The sequence below is a fragment of the Bufo gargarizans genome, chromosome 3, assembly GCF_014858855.1.
Source record: "Bufo gargarizans isolate SCDJY-AF-19 chromosome 3, ASM1485885v1, whole genome shotgun sequence".
In the NCBI taxonomy this organism is placed as follows: Eukaryota; Metazoa; Chordata; class Amphibia; order Anura; family Bufonidae; genus Bufo; species Bufo gargarizans.
Window position 1 is genome coordinate 262710842 of NC_058082.1, and position 17013 is coordinate 262727854.

At 44.2% G+C, this 17013-nt stretch overlaps 1 protein-coding gene across 1 annotated transcript in view; it reads left to right on the top strand.

The window, feature by feature from the left end:
• RFC2 (replication factor C subunit 2) overlaps window positions 1-16416 on the top strand; it is a 32625-nt gene extending 16209 nt beyond the window's left edge. The window contains exons 3-11 of the mRNA XM_044286686.1: window positions 4033-4074; window positions 4160-4266; window positions 5402-5503; window positions 6593-6693; window positions 6793-6950; window positions 9247-9312; window positions 10549-10629; window positions 11831-11944; window positions 15057-16416. Of these exons, the coding sequence (XP_044142621.1) occupies window positions 4033-4074; window positions 4160-4266; window positions 5402-5503; window positions 6593-6693; window positions 6793-6950; window positions 9247-9312; window positions 10549-10629; window positions 11831-11944; window positions 15057-15167 (882 nt within the window). The 3' untranslated portion in view covers window positions 15168-16416. The remainder of the gene's footprint in view (window positions 1-4032; window positions 4075-4159; window positions 4267-5401; window positions 5504-6592; window positions 6694-6792; window positions 6951-9246; window positions 9313-10548; window positions 10630-11830; window positions 11945-15056) is intronic.
• Window positions 16417-17013: the final 597 nt, after the last annotated feature.

Consider the following 17013-nt stretch of genomic DNA (forward strand, 5'->3'; position numbering starts at 1 on the left):
CTATTTTTGCCTATTCTTTACTACTTTATATCACTTAATTATGGGACTTCAACTTTTGGGGATCTGATCCCTTCTACAATGCATTACAATACGTAGTGAATTGCAATGCATTGACTGTCAGTGTAAAGCTTCATGCAGACGTCTGTGGAACACTGTCCGTGAGATACCGGACGGTGCTGTACGTAATACTTGTATAGATCATACAAGTGTATTACTGTACTGCGGCACAAAGCGCACAGTGTCCTAGCAACCAATGACGCCGTGCGCTCCTACAATGCCAGTCCAGTATCTCGCGGACCGTGTTCCACGGACGTCTGCATGAGGCTTAATACATTGATAGCCTGCCTGGGGGCAGGATCTTATAGTCTTCCATAGGGGGCAAGCCCCGATGCCTATTATAGGGCTCATGCAAACGTATTTTCTTTCCGTGTCCGTTCTGTTTTGCGAAACCATTCACTTTAATGGGTCCGCAAAACAGAATGTTCACTTTAATGGATCCGCAAAAAAAACAGAAGTTACTCCGTGTGCATTCCGTTTCACAAAAAGCTAGAACATGTCCTATTATTGTCCGCATTACAGACAAGGATAGTACTGTTCTATTAGGTGCCAGCTGTTCCGTTCTGCAAAATACGGAATGCACACGGATGTCATCTGTATTTTTTGCGGACAGCAAAATACAAACGGTCGTGTGCATGAGCTCTTACGCTGAGTTCACCCTTCAGTTATTTGGTCAGTTATTTCTATCAGTTACTGTGAGCCAAAACTAGGTGCTGGTCCAAAACGGAGAACAGGTGCAAATCTTTACACTACACCTGATCTCTGTGTAGGCTTCACTATTGGTTTTGTCTCACAATTACTGATGGGAATAACTGAAATGTGAATGTGGCCTAAGGAATCGGGATGCCGTTCCAGCCATCAGGTCTCCTTCACAACAGTGTGGGGACCCAGTGGGGTTAGAGAGGGAACCCCCTCTCTCCACAAACCCCATACATGCTGCGGTCAGCATTGACCGTAGTATAGAAGGGGTTAATGCTCCGGCATTGGTGTATTCACTGATGCTGGCGTATACCGCAGGGGCTCAGCTGTCAGCAACAACTGGGCGGCGAGTCGCGTCTCGCTGCACCGTACATGTATGGCGGTGGTTTGGAAGAGGTTAAACTACCTGAACCTATATTTTAAAGGGGTTATGACAACCCTATAATGTTTCCTGGCACCTGCGTTGCTTCTGATGCCCACACGGCCGCCGCAGCATCTCCCTGTCATGTGGAGCAAAACAAAACATCTGCGATTGGGGGACAGCCAATAGCAGTCCACGACGGGGACGAGCTTCCCTAGCATCACACGCGTTGCAGCCTCTGTTTTTTTTATGCAGTTCTTTGAAACCAAGCCAAAAGTAGTTTGGAAGGGAGTGAAACATGTAAAAAAAGGACTTCTCTGTCCCTTTGACTACAAACTGTTGTGTATTTAGGTTCCACCAGTTGAAGATTCCCAAATCTTTCCACCATACTTTTTCTTTGTGTAGGTACCACCTCTGGTTTTAGCTTAAAATTACTGATGTAAAATACATAGGCCTGAGGCCTTTATTTTATTTTTTTAAGAAATCCTTTTGATAAAAAATGTCAGCAACCTCAAAAGTGATGAATTGTATGAAGACCCTTTTTAACCCCTTAAGGTCCCCCGCCATACATGTACGGCACTGGTGGACCTCACTTAAGAACCAGCGACGTACATTTACGGTGGGCTGATCGGGCAGGAGCTGCGCCCGCCTGATCAGTGGCGCGGACCTATGCCAGCGTATTAACCCCTTGTATGCCGTGGTCAAAGCTGACCACAGCATGCAGAGGAGGGTACGGGTGCCCTCTGCATCTCCATCGGGTCCCTGCGCAGCCGTGGTGGGGACCTGATGGCAGAGGAGGCAAGCCCGATGCCTTCCATATTTGAGAAAGGGGCCGATTTATACTTAATATTTTGGTGTTTGTGTTTTTTGTCAACTTTTTTTTTTTTTTATTAGATTTTTTTTTATTTTTTTTTTATTTTTTTTTACACTTTTTTTATTTACTATCAGATCCCTTAGGGGCTACTACTCTTGTCCTATCCACCCTAATAGTGCTCTATCAGGGTGACTAGGACTTCACACTCTCCCTGCTGCTCTGTGCATATTACACACAGCAGAAGGGAGATTACCATGGCAGCCAGGGCTTCACTAGCATCCTGGCTGCCATGGTAACCGTTCGGCGCCCTAGGATTGCACTGCTGGGACTCCGATGGGAACTGCCACTGAGGATGAGGGGAGGGGACCCTGTGGCCACTGCCACCAATGACTTTAATACTTGCCACCAATGATGTTAACTCTCCTATTAATTCAAATAGAGGAGTTGGGTGCTGGCTGCAGAATCGCATAGCTGGCACCCGACCTCTGACAGGTAGCTGCGATCCACGGCAGAGGGGTTAACTGCCACTGATAGCAGCTACCGGTCATAGAGGTCAGGTACTGGCTATGTGATTCTGCAGCCAGCACCCGACTTCTGTATTTGATTTAATGGGTGAGTTAACATCATTGGTGCAGTGGCCACAGCCTCTTCTCTTCCCCTCTGTCTTCTCACTGGTGGCTGCGGCACAGGGGGGAGGGAGAGACTGCAGAATTATTGGTTGCCATGCCCCGCCGCAATATTCAGCTACAGCCCTGTCACAAATAACGACAAGGCTAAAAAGTCTTGTTGCCATCTGCAAATTTTAAGCGCATTGGCAGCCATCTGGAGCGCTGTAGCACATGATCTAACCTGTCAAATGAACTTTGTAATAAAATGCAGTGCTAAAACCCCAATTATTTATTCTTTTTATTTTTTAGTTACCTTGACTCACAAAAAGTGTAATATAGAGCAACCTAAAATCACATCTACCCTAAAATAGTACCAACAAAACTGCCACCTTATCCCGTAGTTTCCAAAATGGGGTCACTTTTTTTGGAGTTTCTACTCTAGGGGTGCATCAGGGGGTCTTCAAATGTGACATGGCAGCTTAAAATTATCCCAGTGAAATCTGCCTTCCAAAAACCGTATGGAATTCCTTTCCTTCTGCGCCCTGCCGTGTGCCCGTACAGCAGTTTACGACCACATATGGGGTGTTTCTGTAAACTACAGAATCGGGGTAATAAATATAGAATTTTGTTTGGCTGTTAACCCTTGCTTTGTTACTGGGGGAAAAAAAGGATTAAAATGGAAAATCTGCCAAAAAGTATATATTATGTAAGTCCCACAAAGTGAGAGCTTGAAGTCAAGGGGGCAGCTGCCTCCTTGCTTCAAATCAGGCAAAGCCCGCCTCTTACCTGTCCCCTCTTGACTGTAATTGACATATTTTCCATTCTTTGGGATCGCTCAAGTTCGGCGCCTGTGCGGTGCACCCCTTGTGACTACACGATCACGTCTCGAGCTCCCGCAGTCAGCCGGGCATAATTTTCTCACTGCGCATGCATTGGCTAGATTCGGCGCTCATGCAGGCGAGGTGTATTCACAGCGCGAGCGTGATCACTGGCTGCAGGAGAACTGAAGCCAGTGATCACCTCTGTGAATATACCTCGCCAGCGCACACGCCGAATCTAGCCTGCGCATGGCTGGCTGACTGCAGGAGCCAGAGACGGGATCATGCAGTTACCAGGGGGTGCAGGCGCGATCCCAAGGAATAGAAAATATGTAAATGACACTCAAGAAGGGACAGGTAAGAGGCGGGCTTTGCTTGATTTGAAGCAAGGAGGCCGCTGCCTCCTTGACTTCAAGCTCACGGTAAACAGCGTTTATGGAGATTAAAGCGTTTTTCTCAAGTATGGTTTATGGAATTTCTGGCTCACACACATAAACACTAACAGACTGGGGCTGCTATAGGGTAATGCAGATAGTTTTATATCACTTTTGGAGGTGGCAGGGTCCGTAAGGGGTTAAAAATGATCTAAATCACACTGATATTTTCTGTTTGTGACCTACAGTACTAGTAGAGAACTTTTTTAGAACTACTCTGATATGCCATCTCATTTGCTAGGTGTTTGCAAGAGAGGGAAATGTTCCAAATATCATCATCGCTGTAAGTAGCCACGTTTTCAGTCCCAGTTTAAAGTGAGACAAATGTTTTGCTTGGTGAATTAATCCACTTTTTATTCCACGTACAGGGTCCTCCAGGAACTGGTAAAACAACAAGTATTTTGTGTTTAGCCCGTGCACTTTTGGGTCCAGCACTTAAAGATGCCGTTCTGGAGCTCAATGCTTCAAATGATCGGTAAGTTAAATATCTGATCAGTCTCTACATACCTCAGAATCAAGACACTATGTACGCAAGTCATTAAAAAAATAACTAGGAGAGAGTCATCTGATTTATAACACGTAATGATGAATGTCCTCTATTAGAGTCTCTGTCTTCAAGTGAATGGGAGCTGAGCTGCAGTAACTCGGCACAGCCACTACACAGAGAACGGCGCTGTCTGCTTTTGGTTCTGTTCTGTATGAGTTTTGGTGCCTCACCTCGAACTCCACCAATCTACAGCCTAGAAAAACCTCTTGAACAGTTTCTGATCTTACTTAGAAGGCATTGTCTAGAGCAGGGATGCACAACTTCTTTTTTTTTTTTTGGTCTGGGGGCCGCATTGTCACATCGCTCTATTTCAAGGGGCAGCAAAAAATTGAAATATAATGTTGTTTGGCGCTCATTTGCATCAGCCTATTACACAGACCAATGTAAAGTGACTGGGGGGGAAATGATCGCTATCGCAGTTATTCCTCCTTCATTTAGTTATACTGACTGTGTAATCACGGATGTGCTACTGATAGAGATGTGCAGCACGATTATACTGGCCAGTTATGAATGAGAGCTCTTATGAACACTTGTTCCCAGTAATTGACCTGAATATCTCGCAGTGTACTGGGGGCCTAAAGGGATTTCCCAGGAAAAATGTATTTAACAAGTTCTTGCAGAAGAGTTATACTTGCCTGCTCCCCGCGCTGTTTTTACTTGGCAGTGCATAGCCATGGTAACATGCACCTCTCCAGCCAATCACTGGTTTCAGCGGTGATGTGGCCACAAGCTGCGTGTCACTGCTGAAGCCTGTCATTGACTAGAGCGGTGTATGTGACCATGGCCATGCACTGACAGGTGTAATAGTGCAGGAACCGGAAGATGGAGGTAGAGGGGGCCAGGGCAGCATGCAGCAGGCAAGTATGAATCTTCTGCTTCAGGGGGCATGCTGCAGGAAATAATTTTTACAGGAAAAGTGGCAACATTTCCTTCCTGCCTCCTATTCATAAATCAGTGATTTCCTTCACAGCAGAGGAGGGGCAGGAGCTGCAAACCTTGGCTCTGGGGGCAGCATGCGGGCTGTCGGTTGTGCATATGCTTATCTTAATGCTTTTTCCTTCAGAGGGATTGATGTGGTGAGAAACAAAATTAAAATGTTTGCGCAGCAGAAGGTTACGCTTCCAAAAGGTCGCCACAAGATTATCATACTGGATGAAGCTGACAGGTGCCTGCCTCTTTAATTATTTTCTTATTTTTTCTTTTTCAACAATATATAGCTGGCAATATACAATATGTGTACAATAATCACCATCTGATTTATTTAGGGCTTATGCACACATCTGACCCCAGTGCAGAGTCTGTACTGGCTCCTTTACTATATTCACATGAGGTGTGAATGAGACAGTTTTAACGTCCATTTCTCAGAAAGGCATCAGAGAAACGTCCGTTTAAATCTGGATCGTTTTGCAGTTGTTGTGTTTTTATTTTTATGTGCATGTATCATTTGCCTGTACCTCCTTTATTCTCATTGAACACGCTTCAATTTTTGAAAAATGTGTTCTTTTTGGTTGGAACGCTAGTTTCTGTTCCTTCCACTCCTGGCATAAGTCATTCATATATGCACGCACGTGTAGCTTCTGGAAAGATGTTCTAGGACGTCACGCATCTGTAAGTGCTGTTCTGAGATGGGGTATAAAATACAAGAAGCCATCATGGGCATTTACTATTTTCACTCAAAATAAAATTCCTGTTAAAATCTAGTTTTGGTTTAGTATTATACAAGGTATAAAGCTGCACAGAGGTGTCTTGGCCTTGATAGCTGTTGTGTGATTGAAAACTGCTAAATCACAGCACAGTGAACTGACTTTTGTTTTGTGACGTGAGGATTAAAGGGTAAGACAGCACTACTTACGGAGACATATCTCAGTGGGGCCATTTGGTGGCGGTGCCTACCTGCTGGACTCCCCATTATCAAAAGAATAGAAGAAACTGCGGCACTCCAAGTCGTCAGGAAGTTTCTGTGTTTATTTTCACCAAACAAGCTGGGAGGATTTCCACAATTCTACATTTGTAAGAAATCCAGCCCCTTGTGACTGTATTGTTGCTGCGACCAGTGCATCATAACTTGACTCCATTCACTTTATGCCGCATGGTAGCATAGTGAAAGTGGGATCTTCATTCACACAATGGACGTTGTGGACAAGATTGCTATGTAGCCCCAGAAAATGTAGCTTTTATTGTTATTCTCATTCACAATGTCTGACTGTATTTGTTACACATCACACTTGGTTCTGTCTTTGTGCTTTTGACATAGCATGACGGATGGAGCACAGCAAGCTTTGAGAAGAACAATGGAAATCTACTCCAAGACAACACGCTTTGCTCTGGCTTGCAATGCCTCTGATAAAATTATAGGTATTTTTAAGAATTGTTTTCCACACTCTAGGACTGTATCTAATGTCTGCATTTAATCTGGTTTATTGATCTGTTATAATTAATTTTTTCTCTCTCCAGAGCCTATTCAGTCTCGCTGTGCTGTTCTCCGCTACACAAAATTAACTGACGCTCAAGTTCTTGCTAGGTTGATGACCGTGGTGGAAAAGGAGAATGTTCAGTGTACAGATGATGGCCTTGAGGCCATTGTATTTACTGCACAAGGAGACATGAGACAGGTACTATAAACGGAATGACACATAATTATTACTGTCGGGGGTTGTGCTTTATTAGAAGTCATCTGGTTTATACAGCCCCATCTGAGAGCAGGATAGTGACAGACTTGAATTATAGCGTTGGGTCACTTTTTGTACTTTTCAGAAAATCACACTTTATTAGCTGCAGCAGTTTAGCGTCATCCTGTTTATGAACCACAGGCTAAGGCTCTATTCACACGTCTGCATCCGTTCCGCAAATCGCGGAACAGGTGCAGACCCGTTCATTCTCTATGGGGACGGAATGGATGCGGAGAGCACACTATGTGCTCTCCGCATTTCCGGAGCACGCCGCCAATCTTCCGGTCCTCGGCTCCGTAAAAAAAAAATAGAACATGTCCTATTCTTGTCCGCAATTGTGGACGAGAATAGGCAGCTATGGGGTGCCGGCCGGGTGTATTGCGGATCCGCAATGCACTACGGACGTCTGAAATGGACCCTAACCTTGCCGTCCTACTCCTGACAACTTTAATCTATGTTCTGCATAGGAAGAAAGCTGTCAATCAGTGGCAGCTGATGAATATCAAGGATTGCACTGTGCACAGCACTGAGAGGACTCCTGTTTCGGCTCTTGCTGCACCTACTAAAAAGATGATTTCATGAAAACGGCAGGAAAGTGACCAAGCACAGGATTCTGGGTATCACTGCTTAAAGGGGTTGTGTTATCTCAGACTTTGAAGGCATATCGCTGTGGTGTGCTCCCCATTCATTTCAATGAGAGGCTGAAACCTGCTTTCACTTTCAGCTGCTATCATTCCCAACCCAATTTCTAACAGATATAACTCCTGAAGTAGATGAGTTGTTTTAAAGCATGTATTGTCAGACCAGGACCCTATCTATAGCTGCTAGTGATCCTAAAATATACTAGTGATCCTGAGCTGTTAAAGAGGTTGTCTGGCCATTAATATTGATGACCTATCGTCAGAATAGATCATCAATATCTGATCGTCCCCCACCAATTAGATATTGATCTATCCTTACCAGAAATCGGTGCTCCATGCGAGCGCTGCCTCTTGGTCATTACACTATGTCTCGTCTCAGTGTAGCAGTGGCGTAGTGTAATTGCAGGCACTCACTCCATTCACCTGAATGGAATGAGTACTTGTATTACACTGCACTTCCAAGACAAAGTGCAGTGTATTGAAGAAGTAGTGACGGTCACATGGAGTGATCGCCTCCCCTTTAAACAGCTGATCAGCGGGGGTGACTGACCACCGCCAATCTGATATTGATGATCTATCCTTGTGATAGATCATAAATATTACCGGCCGTATAACCAGTATCATTCTCAAAGCACGGGCAAAAGTGTTAGCTGGATAAATAATATTGTATAGAAGGACTCCTGTACTCCACTTTGTTTTTAGTACAAAGCTTTATTTGGTGTGGTTCCAGTCAAAAAAAACGTTTTCGTCTGAATAGCCTTCTTCAGTGTAACCGGATTGTGGCCGCAGGGTGTACAAAGCTGAGTATGGGCGAATTCCTTCAGTGGGTGGCAGGATGCGCTGCTTTTAACTGGGCTCTGTGTCCCTTGGCTCGTGGTCCGGGAGGCTGAGGCCTGTATTCCGGGTAGCCATGTCTACCATGGAATACAGGCCTCAGCCTCCCGGACCACGAGCCAAGGGACACAGAGCCCAGTTAAAAGCAGCGCATCCTGCCACCCACTGAGGGAATTCGCCCATACTCAGCTTTGTACACCCTGCGGCCACAATCCGGTTACACTGAAGAAGGCTATTCAGACGAAAACGTTTTTTTTGACTGGAACCGCACCAAATAAAGCTTTGTACTAAAAACTCAAAGTGGAGTACAGGAGTCCTTCTATACTATATATCTGGTTTGGGAACCATCTCCTAATACCCACGCTATCCGATTGGAGAACCATCCAACCTTATAACAGCTGGATAAATAAGTGCTTAATAGTATAATCTTGCCACTCTGAGTGGATGCAGAACTTGAGTGCTAGGGTACATCCGGATGGTGCCAGCACCACAAAATCGTGCATTCATTGGCTGCTCCTGAAATATGTCTACCTGCATCTAATGCAACTGAATGTTGGGCAAATGGGAACTGCTCTGAGCAAAAAAGCCATGCTTTTTTCTTGTTTTTCTTAAGACCTTAGTTAAAGTGATATGGGCTGGTTAATCTGAAATGTCAAATGTGATTATTTTATCAATTTGGAACATATTTTGCGGTGCCTTTCATCCATTATGGATAAACCTTTTGTACATATATACAGTAATTTTTTTTCTTTTCACTCTTCCAGGCCTTAAACAACGTGCAGTCCACACACACAGGATTTGGAGTTGTAAACAGTACAAATGTATTTAAGGCAAGTTTCTTATGAATTTGTTTATGGATTCTGATTTGAAGATCCCGGCTATATACCTTATAGTAGGAAAAGACCGGCACTCACACTTTTCCTACTATATACGTGAGATTGCCATCTCGGACGCGTGCACCACGCTCTTGCAACAGAGTGCCGGCTGATCATTATCTGATCGGCTATATACCTTAGTCCAGGGCTTGACAAATTTCCTTGGAATCTAGGAGCCAGCTAAAAAAGTTAGGAGCCAGGCGGAGCCGCGTCATAAAGCCCCCAGTAGATTCCCCCATAGTGCCCCCCCCCCCCCCCACTTCTCCATAGAGCCCCCCCAATAATACTGTATACCATGTTACATATGCAGTGTACATGTGCTGTATAGTATGGTATATGCAGTATACAGGACCATGATATATGTACAGTATATGACTGACATTCAGTGTACGTGCTGTATACTGTGTTACATACGCAGTATACAGGACCATGATATATGTACAGTATATAGGACTATGGCATACAGTGTACATGTGCTGACACCTCAGGCTCCTGCCTCACTTGGATGAGAGTAGTAGTAATTTGCACTGGAGGCGTGTAAGTTACCTGCAGGTGAACCTGAGAGCCACGAGGAGGGCGCAGGTCAGCGCTATGGCCCCCGCACAGCAGGTCAGGCCTCCGGCCCATCAGACACAGGAGCTGCTTAACGTGCTGCGAGGCCAGACTCTGCATTCCGCTTATAGAGCACATGGGTGGCCCGAGCCCGCTGGGGGCAGGGCGGCGCTTCTCCTCATCACGTCTGTCACAGTGGACTTCCGCGGCGTACGCTCAGCCATGGGCAGGGAGCGTGTCCAAAGAGCAGCTGGGTATAGGAAACCTAAGGCACCGTCACACAGCTCTCCGCTCATCTCCACTCCTGTGCTGCCTCCGGACAGAACAGCGCTCCGCACCCATCGCCCAGGCACCTTTGAAAACGGGCTGACAAATACCCAAGCGCCAGGACTAAATTCCTGGTCGCCATGGCGACCTGGCGCCTGGGATTTGTCGAGCCCTGCCTTAGTCTTCTATTTGTGAGTTATTGGTGTGCTGCAGGAATGTCAGAGTTCCTTATTGTAACAGGGGTTTGCTGAACTAAGAAAACAACAACTTGCATGGTTTTAGTCATTTATTCTGCACCATGTTTTGGTTATAACAATTTGGACCCTAATCTAAAATTTCCACAAACTAACCTAATTATTTCATATCATTCAGGTTTGCGATGAACCACATCCATTAATGGTGAAAGAAATGTTACAGCACTGCGTGAACGCCAACATAGATGAGGCATACAAGGTTTTATATTTAATCATTTTTATTGTAAAGCGAACTGTAAGTAATCTTTTAGTGACCGGGCATTTTTCCATTTGTTTTTTTACTCCCAACCATCCACAAGCCGTAATTTTTTTTTTCAATTCACATAGCTGTATGAGGGTTTATTTATTTTTTTGGTACTTTCTAATGGCCCCAATTACAGTTGTTTACAATGTAGCGGGAAGCAGGGGAAAAAAAAACAAAACAAATGGGGTGGAATTATAAAAAAAAAAACTCTTTGGCTACAGTTTTATGGGTTTTGTTTTTACAACGCGGTAAAGCTGACCTGTTACTTTCATTTCACTTTACGATTACAACCACATTTTATAGTTTTTCTTGTTTTTAATACAAAAAAAAAATTTACTTTGGAAAAAAAAAAATCTTTACATCACTATATTCTTACCCCCATAACTCATTTATTGTAAGGAGCTGTGTGAAGCTCTTTTTTTGCATGGCAATCTGTGTATTGGGGTGTGACTATCACAATTTTTATTTTATTTTTTTATTTTTTTTGGTGTGAGGTCAAGCCAAAAAAAAACAGCTAATCAGCTATTTTAACTTTCTTTTCCGTTCCGCTGTTTGGGATAAATATTTTAATAGTGCAGGTCGCTTTGCATGCGGCGATACCCATGATGTTTAAGTTTTCAATTATGTACTTTTATTAATTTTGGGTAGGGGGGGGGGGGGTGAATAGATAAAAAATAAATAAAAATTTTAACACTTTTGTATAGTTTCCTTAGGGGAACTATAACAAGCAATGGAGTCTATTTAGAATTGCACTGCTTTCTATGGAGCCCAGCCATGATCTCCATAGGAACTAATGTGCAGCAGCTCTGTAACACTCCGGAGTACGGGGGCTGCCGCACACTACATCCAGCTGTTACTTAGATTGAAGCTTTGTCCACGCAGATGTCCCTGAATCTGTTCATTTTAGTAATTTACACAAAACTGTTCTTGGCAAATGTTTCAAGGTGTATTTACAGCAGGTCTGGGTTCCTCCAATGTCATACTGTTTATACAGTACCTTAAAGGGGTTTTCCAGGGGGGAAAGAACAATTACCTCAGTGCGCCCCATCTTGTTTTGATGCTGCTCTGGTCCCCTCCACGCTCTACTTACTGTCAATATACAGGAAACTATATGGATTTGCCCACTCCAGCAATTTTGTATTTTATCTATTTACAGATTGTAGCTCATCTATGGAAACTTGGGTACTCCCCAGAAGATATTATAGGCAATATCTTCAGAGTGTGTAAGACTTTCCAGATGCCAGAGTATCTGAAGCTGGAGTTTATTAAGGTATTCCACCTTCTACTGGATTTATACAAGTATATTTGTATTTAATAAAGGTGATGTATACATATTAACAAGTAGCATGCCATAATTTTGAGCTTGTAATGCACCATTCTGGGCCCACAGCATGTCTGCAGACTTTCACGGTCTGTGGTTTGTGCTTGTGACCAGAGATTATAACATGTCTAGTGGTCAGGTGATGCATATATCTAGGGCAGTAATGGCTAGTCTCTGGCACTCCAGCAGTGGTGAAACTACCACTCCCATCATGCTTCATTAATTTCTATGAGGTTCTGAGAAAGGCCAAGTAAGGGGGCATCTTGGGAGTCGTAGTTTTACAACAGCTGGAGTGCCGGAGGTTAGCCATTACCAATCTAGGGCATATTTACACATGCAGAAATCTTTTTGACGTATACATCAGAAAATTGTTTCTACGGTGTGTTCATGGGACTTCTGTAACACCTGAAATACATCTTTCACATCCTTACAATCCATTTAACAGCACCAGCTCATTTTGCAATTAGCATCCAATGCGTTAGGAGTAGGACCTATACACAGATAGACATACAGAATATTAGGTTAATAGACTTCCTGCAAAATTAGCCCATCATATAGCATCAATCAAATCTGAATGGAACTGTCCACATATAGTCTTCTAAAAGAATGCTACACTCATTGACAAAAAAAGGCACCTAGAAATGTTGGACTGCTGCAGAACTCGGCAAGCAGTTATGTCTCAGGCAGGTATGTAAATCAAGAGGTCTTTCCTGTACTGCCCTATAGAAAGGCTCTCATTGGCTACTTTTAGGCAGTGTACCTCTTGGTGAAAGATCACGGACTACTAGACATTGTTTGATTTGCTGACGAGCACAAGCAGGTCTTACCGTTTTCCACCATCCAGACACAGGTGGCACCTTCATTCCACAGAGGGGAAAAAAGACAATGCAACAGCACCCTGCCAACCAGATAAATTACAATAATGCCATAGTCACAAAAAATATTATAGTGCTAATGCTACGCCTATTTATAAAGTGAGATGCTTGGCAAATACATTTTGTACAAAACCATTTGAGCCCGTCTGCCGAACGTCAAGGCGATCTCTGTAAGACGGGTCCTAACACTAAATACCTGTTATGTGCTATAATGGCCGCCATCAAATTCCGGAAGTGTTGGATCCACATGCATGCTGGGTCTACACTGCCTTTTACCATTTTTGGGGCCAAAATAGCCTCCATTACTTTTACAAGGGATGCAGGTACCAACATGCATATGCACAAACATGTTGGTACCTGTAGCAGAGATTGCCTTGACGTTTAGCAGACGGGTTCAAATGGTTTTGTACAAATTGTATTTGCCAAGCATCTCACTTTATAAATAAGCATAGCATTAACACTGTAATATTTTTTGTGACTATGGTATTATTGTACTTTATCTGGTTGGCAGGGTGCTGTTGCATTGTCTTCTCCGCCCCCCCCCTCTGTTTTCAGCCATGGCAGTGTGCACCTGCGCATTGGGAGGTGCTGACTAACACCCTTTTCTTTCCAGACCTTCATTCTACACCCGTTTCTCTGCTCGGATCATTTCCAGGCGCTTAGTAGAAGGAAATTTAGTTTCACAGTCCCCTTTACATTTCTTGCATTGACTGCCAGCCACCGTTGCCCACAACATTTCTGGCATTGACAACCATCCACAGTCTCCTTCATTTGTAGAGGTGGTGTTAACAAAAATGGACTGCTACGCACTGGAACCATATTGTCTTTAGTGACACATGCAGGTTCTGTTTGGGACCTGACCAATGATGGGGTCCAGTATGGAGGTTTGTCATGAACGCTTCAATCTTTCTTTTTCTGTGAAATTACACACTGCCCCAACTGCTGGTGTGATAATCTGGGGAGCCATCACATATGACAGTCATTCCCCTAGCAGTGATACAAGCGACACTAACAGCTCACTGTCATGTGCAGGACATCCTGCAGCCACATGTGTTGCTTCTCATGGCTGGCCTTCCAACTGGCAGTTTTTAGCAGGATAATGTCCACCCACAATCAGCAAGGGTTTTCCATGAATTTCTCCTCCAAATTGCAACACTTCCTGCTCATTGGCCAGATTCATCACCAATCGAGCATTTATGGGACCAGCTGGGATGTCGGTGAGGGTGAAGGTTTCGCGTGATACCAAATGGAACCTGTATGCCTCCTTGCCCAACCGTATCTCATCTTGTATCCAGGATAGAGGCAGCCCAACAGGGCCCTAGAGTTTCCTTTCAGCTGTACAGTTTTTCTTCAATAATCATATTTTCACTGTAATATCATCATTTCATTTCAACAACTCCTTGGTATGCTATTATATTTTTATTTTTTTGTCAGTGTATATGAAGTTATACAACCTTTTTATTAATCTACAGCATTTAGAGTAAACAATGACCCATGGTCCACATCTTCTGGTGATAGAAAGGTAGTCACTCCACACATGAGCACTTTGTCAGTAGTTTCCAGCTCACCTCGTCCAGTGATTGCATGTATAGAGATTGTAAACTCTTGTGGGCAGGATCCTGTACCCCTCTGTACCAGTATGTTAAGTTTGTTTATTGTATTTGTTTAACACTGGATGTACAGCGCCATGGAATTAATGGCGCTTTAAAATGGACATACTCCTGTATGTGTGATTACTTCATGAAATGTGTCAATGTTAATAACTGACAGCCTAAACCTGGTGCCAGATTCTCTTTAAATGGATTTTCCAGGATTTGAAGTGAGTGAGGCTGAGTGTGATGCCAAGCACAGCCGCTATACTATGTACGACACTGTGCTTGGTGAGCACTGAGAAGGCCGCGGCGCTCACAGTAGCAAGTGTCTTCTCAAACAGCTGATCGGCCGGGGTCCTGGGTGTCGGACCCCCACTGATCAGATACTGATGACCTATCCACAGGATAGGTCATCAGTATCAAACGCCTGGAAAGCTCTAACTGTTAGGCATTTATGAAAATTAAAATCCCTTACCCTATGAATTAGTGTCTGAATGTTTAGACATGTATTTAACACTTTAGCTGGCAGTGATAAATTCGATTTAAAAAGTTGCATTGTTTGTCAAAATACTGATCCATATCTGTATGTTTCAGGAAATTGGTTACACGCACATGAAAGTTGCAGAGGGTGTGAATTCTCTACTACAGATGGCTGGACTTCTTGCACGGCTATGTCAGAAGACTGCAATGCCCACAAGCTCATAGTTCTGTTTTTCAGTGCTGTTGTTATATAGCCATTGATTGATACATATTGCATTTTATATATACTTTATTTCTGTATAGTGTACATCTCCATAAATATTTTCATATTTCAAATGTTATATTTGGTAGGTATGTTTTCTTTTAGAGAATGTGTTTTTGAAATGTCATGGTATTGTTCCATTACCATGGACCAGTAAAACTTCTTTTTTCCTTTTTTTCCTTTTTTCTTTTTTGAGACAAGTGTCACAAACCAGTGGGTGTTAACCCACTGCTACGTTTTCTACCTCCTCTAAGGGTGTTGTCTAAGTGAACCCCTCGATCTTCACAGTACCCTTGATGGTAGGGATAGACTTTCCTAAAGGGGAACACCAGGTCACTACCTCCTTGAGGAGTATAGGCACACGTGGCAGCTGGTCCAGGCGGTACCTGAGAAAGGTACCAGAGGTACAGGTGTTGAAAGCAGACTGTCGTTAACAGGAGCAACAGTGCAGGACCGAAGAATGAGGCAGAGGCGAAGTCAAACAGGCAATATGTCAGGGCAGGCGGCACAGGGACAGGTCAGGCAATCCGGGTAGGCAACAGGAGAGTCAAGGGAAGCAGGCAGGGATCAAACAGGTAGCAGAGTCCAGGAACCTTTGCAGGACACAAGGACCTTGACACTGAGGCATCTTGGAAGGGGGTTGAGCAACTTTTATATGTGCAGGAGGGCTATTGATTGGTTGGCGAGGTCACATTATCCAACCCATAAAACACATGAAGTGATGCGCACCGTCCCTTAAGGAAATGCTGCAGGAAACAAGTAGCAAGCATGCTGTGGCCAGGGCTGAAAGGAAACACTGGCAGCAGATCACCGCTGAACACTGCATCAAAACGCATTGCACCTGCACAGAAAAAAAATGAACGCAATCGCAGACAAAACTGACAGAACTTGATTGGAAAGGGGTGCTTGTCTTCCCGAACGCATCCAGACCTAATCCGTCACGCTCGTGTGAAAGAGGCCTTAGATGAGCGAATTTCATGTTATGAAATTCATTCATGCTTCGTTTGGTAAAAGCATTCCGTCATAGAATTGCGTTATTGTCCATGGTAACAGAATCCATAACGCAATTCTGCTTTTGACTGGCGGCTGGAGCGCTCAATACACTGTTGATCATTCTTCTCACTTCTACCCCTGGCGGCATTAGTGCCTGACGAAGGCCTAAATAAGGCCAAAAACGTTTGCACATATATGCACATGTATATTGCCGTGAAAATAAAACAATTCACAGAACAAAGAAACATCTATTTTGCTGTGATTTTTATTTATTTTTTGCATGCGAATACTACGGGTGGGGACCCTATTCACAGCACCCAAAAGAGGCAGGTGGCCACAAAGCATGGTCTAAAAAAAAAAAATGCAATTCTGCTTTTACCACCAATCTTAGGCCTCTTTCACACTTGCGTTGTCCGGATCTGGCGTGTACTCCACTTGCCGGAATTACACGCCGGATCTGGAAAAACGCAAGTGTGCTGAAAGCATTTGAAGACTGATCCGTCTTCAAAATGTGTTCAGTGTTACTATGGCAGCCAGGACGCTATTAAAGTCCTGGTTGCCATAGGGGGAGCGGTATACTTAGTCTGCGCGGCTCCCAGGGCGCTCCAGAATGACATCAGAGCGCCCCATGCGCATGGATGACGTGCCATGCGATCACGTGATCCATGCGCCTGGGGCGCCCTGACGTCACTCTGGAGCGCCCCGGGAGCCGCACGGACGGTAAGTATGCTGCTCCCCCGCTACACTTTACCATGGCTGCCAGGACTTAAGCGTCCCGGCAGCCATGGTAACCACTCTAAAAAAGCTATAGTCGGA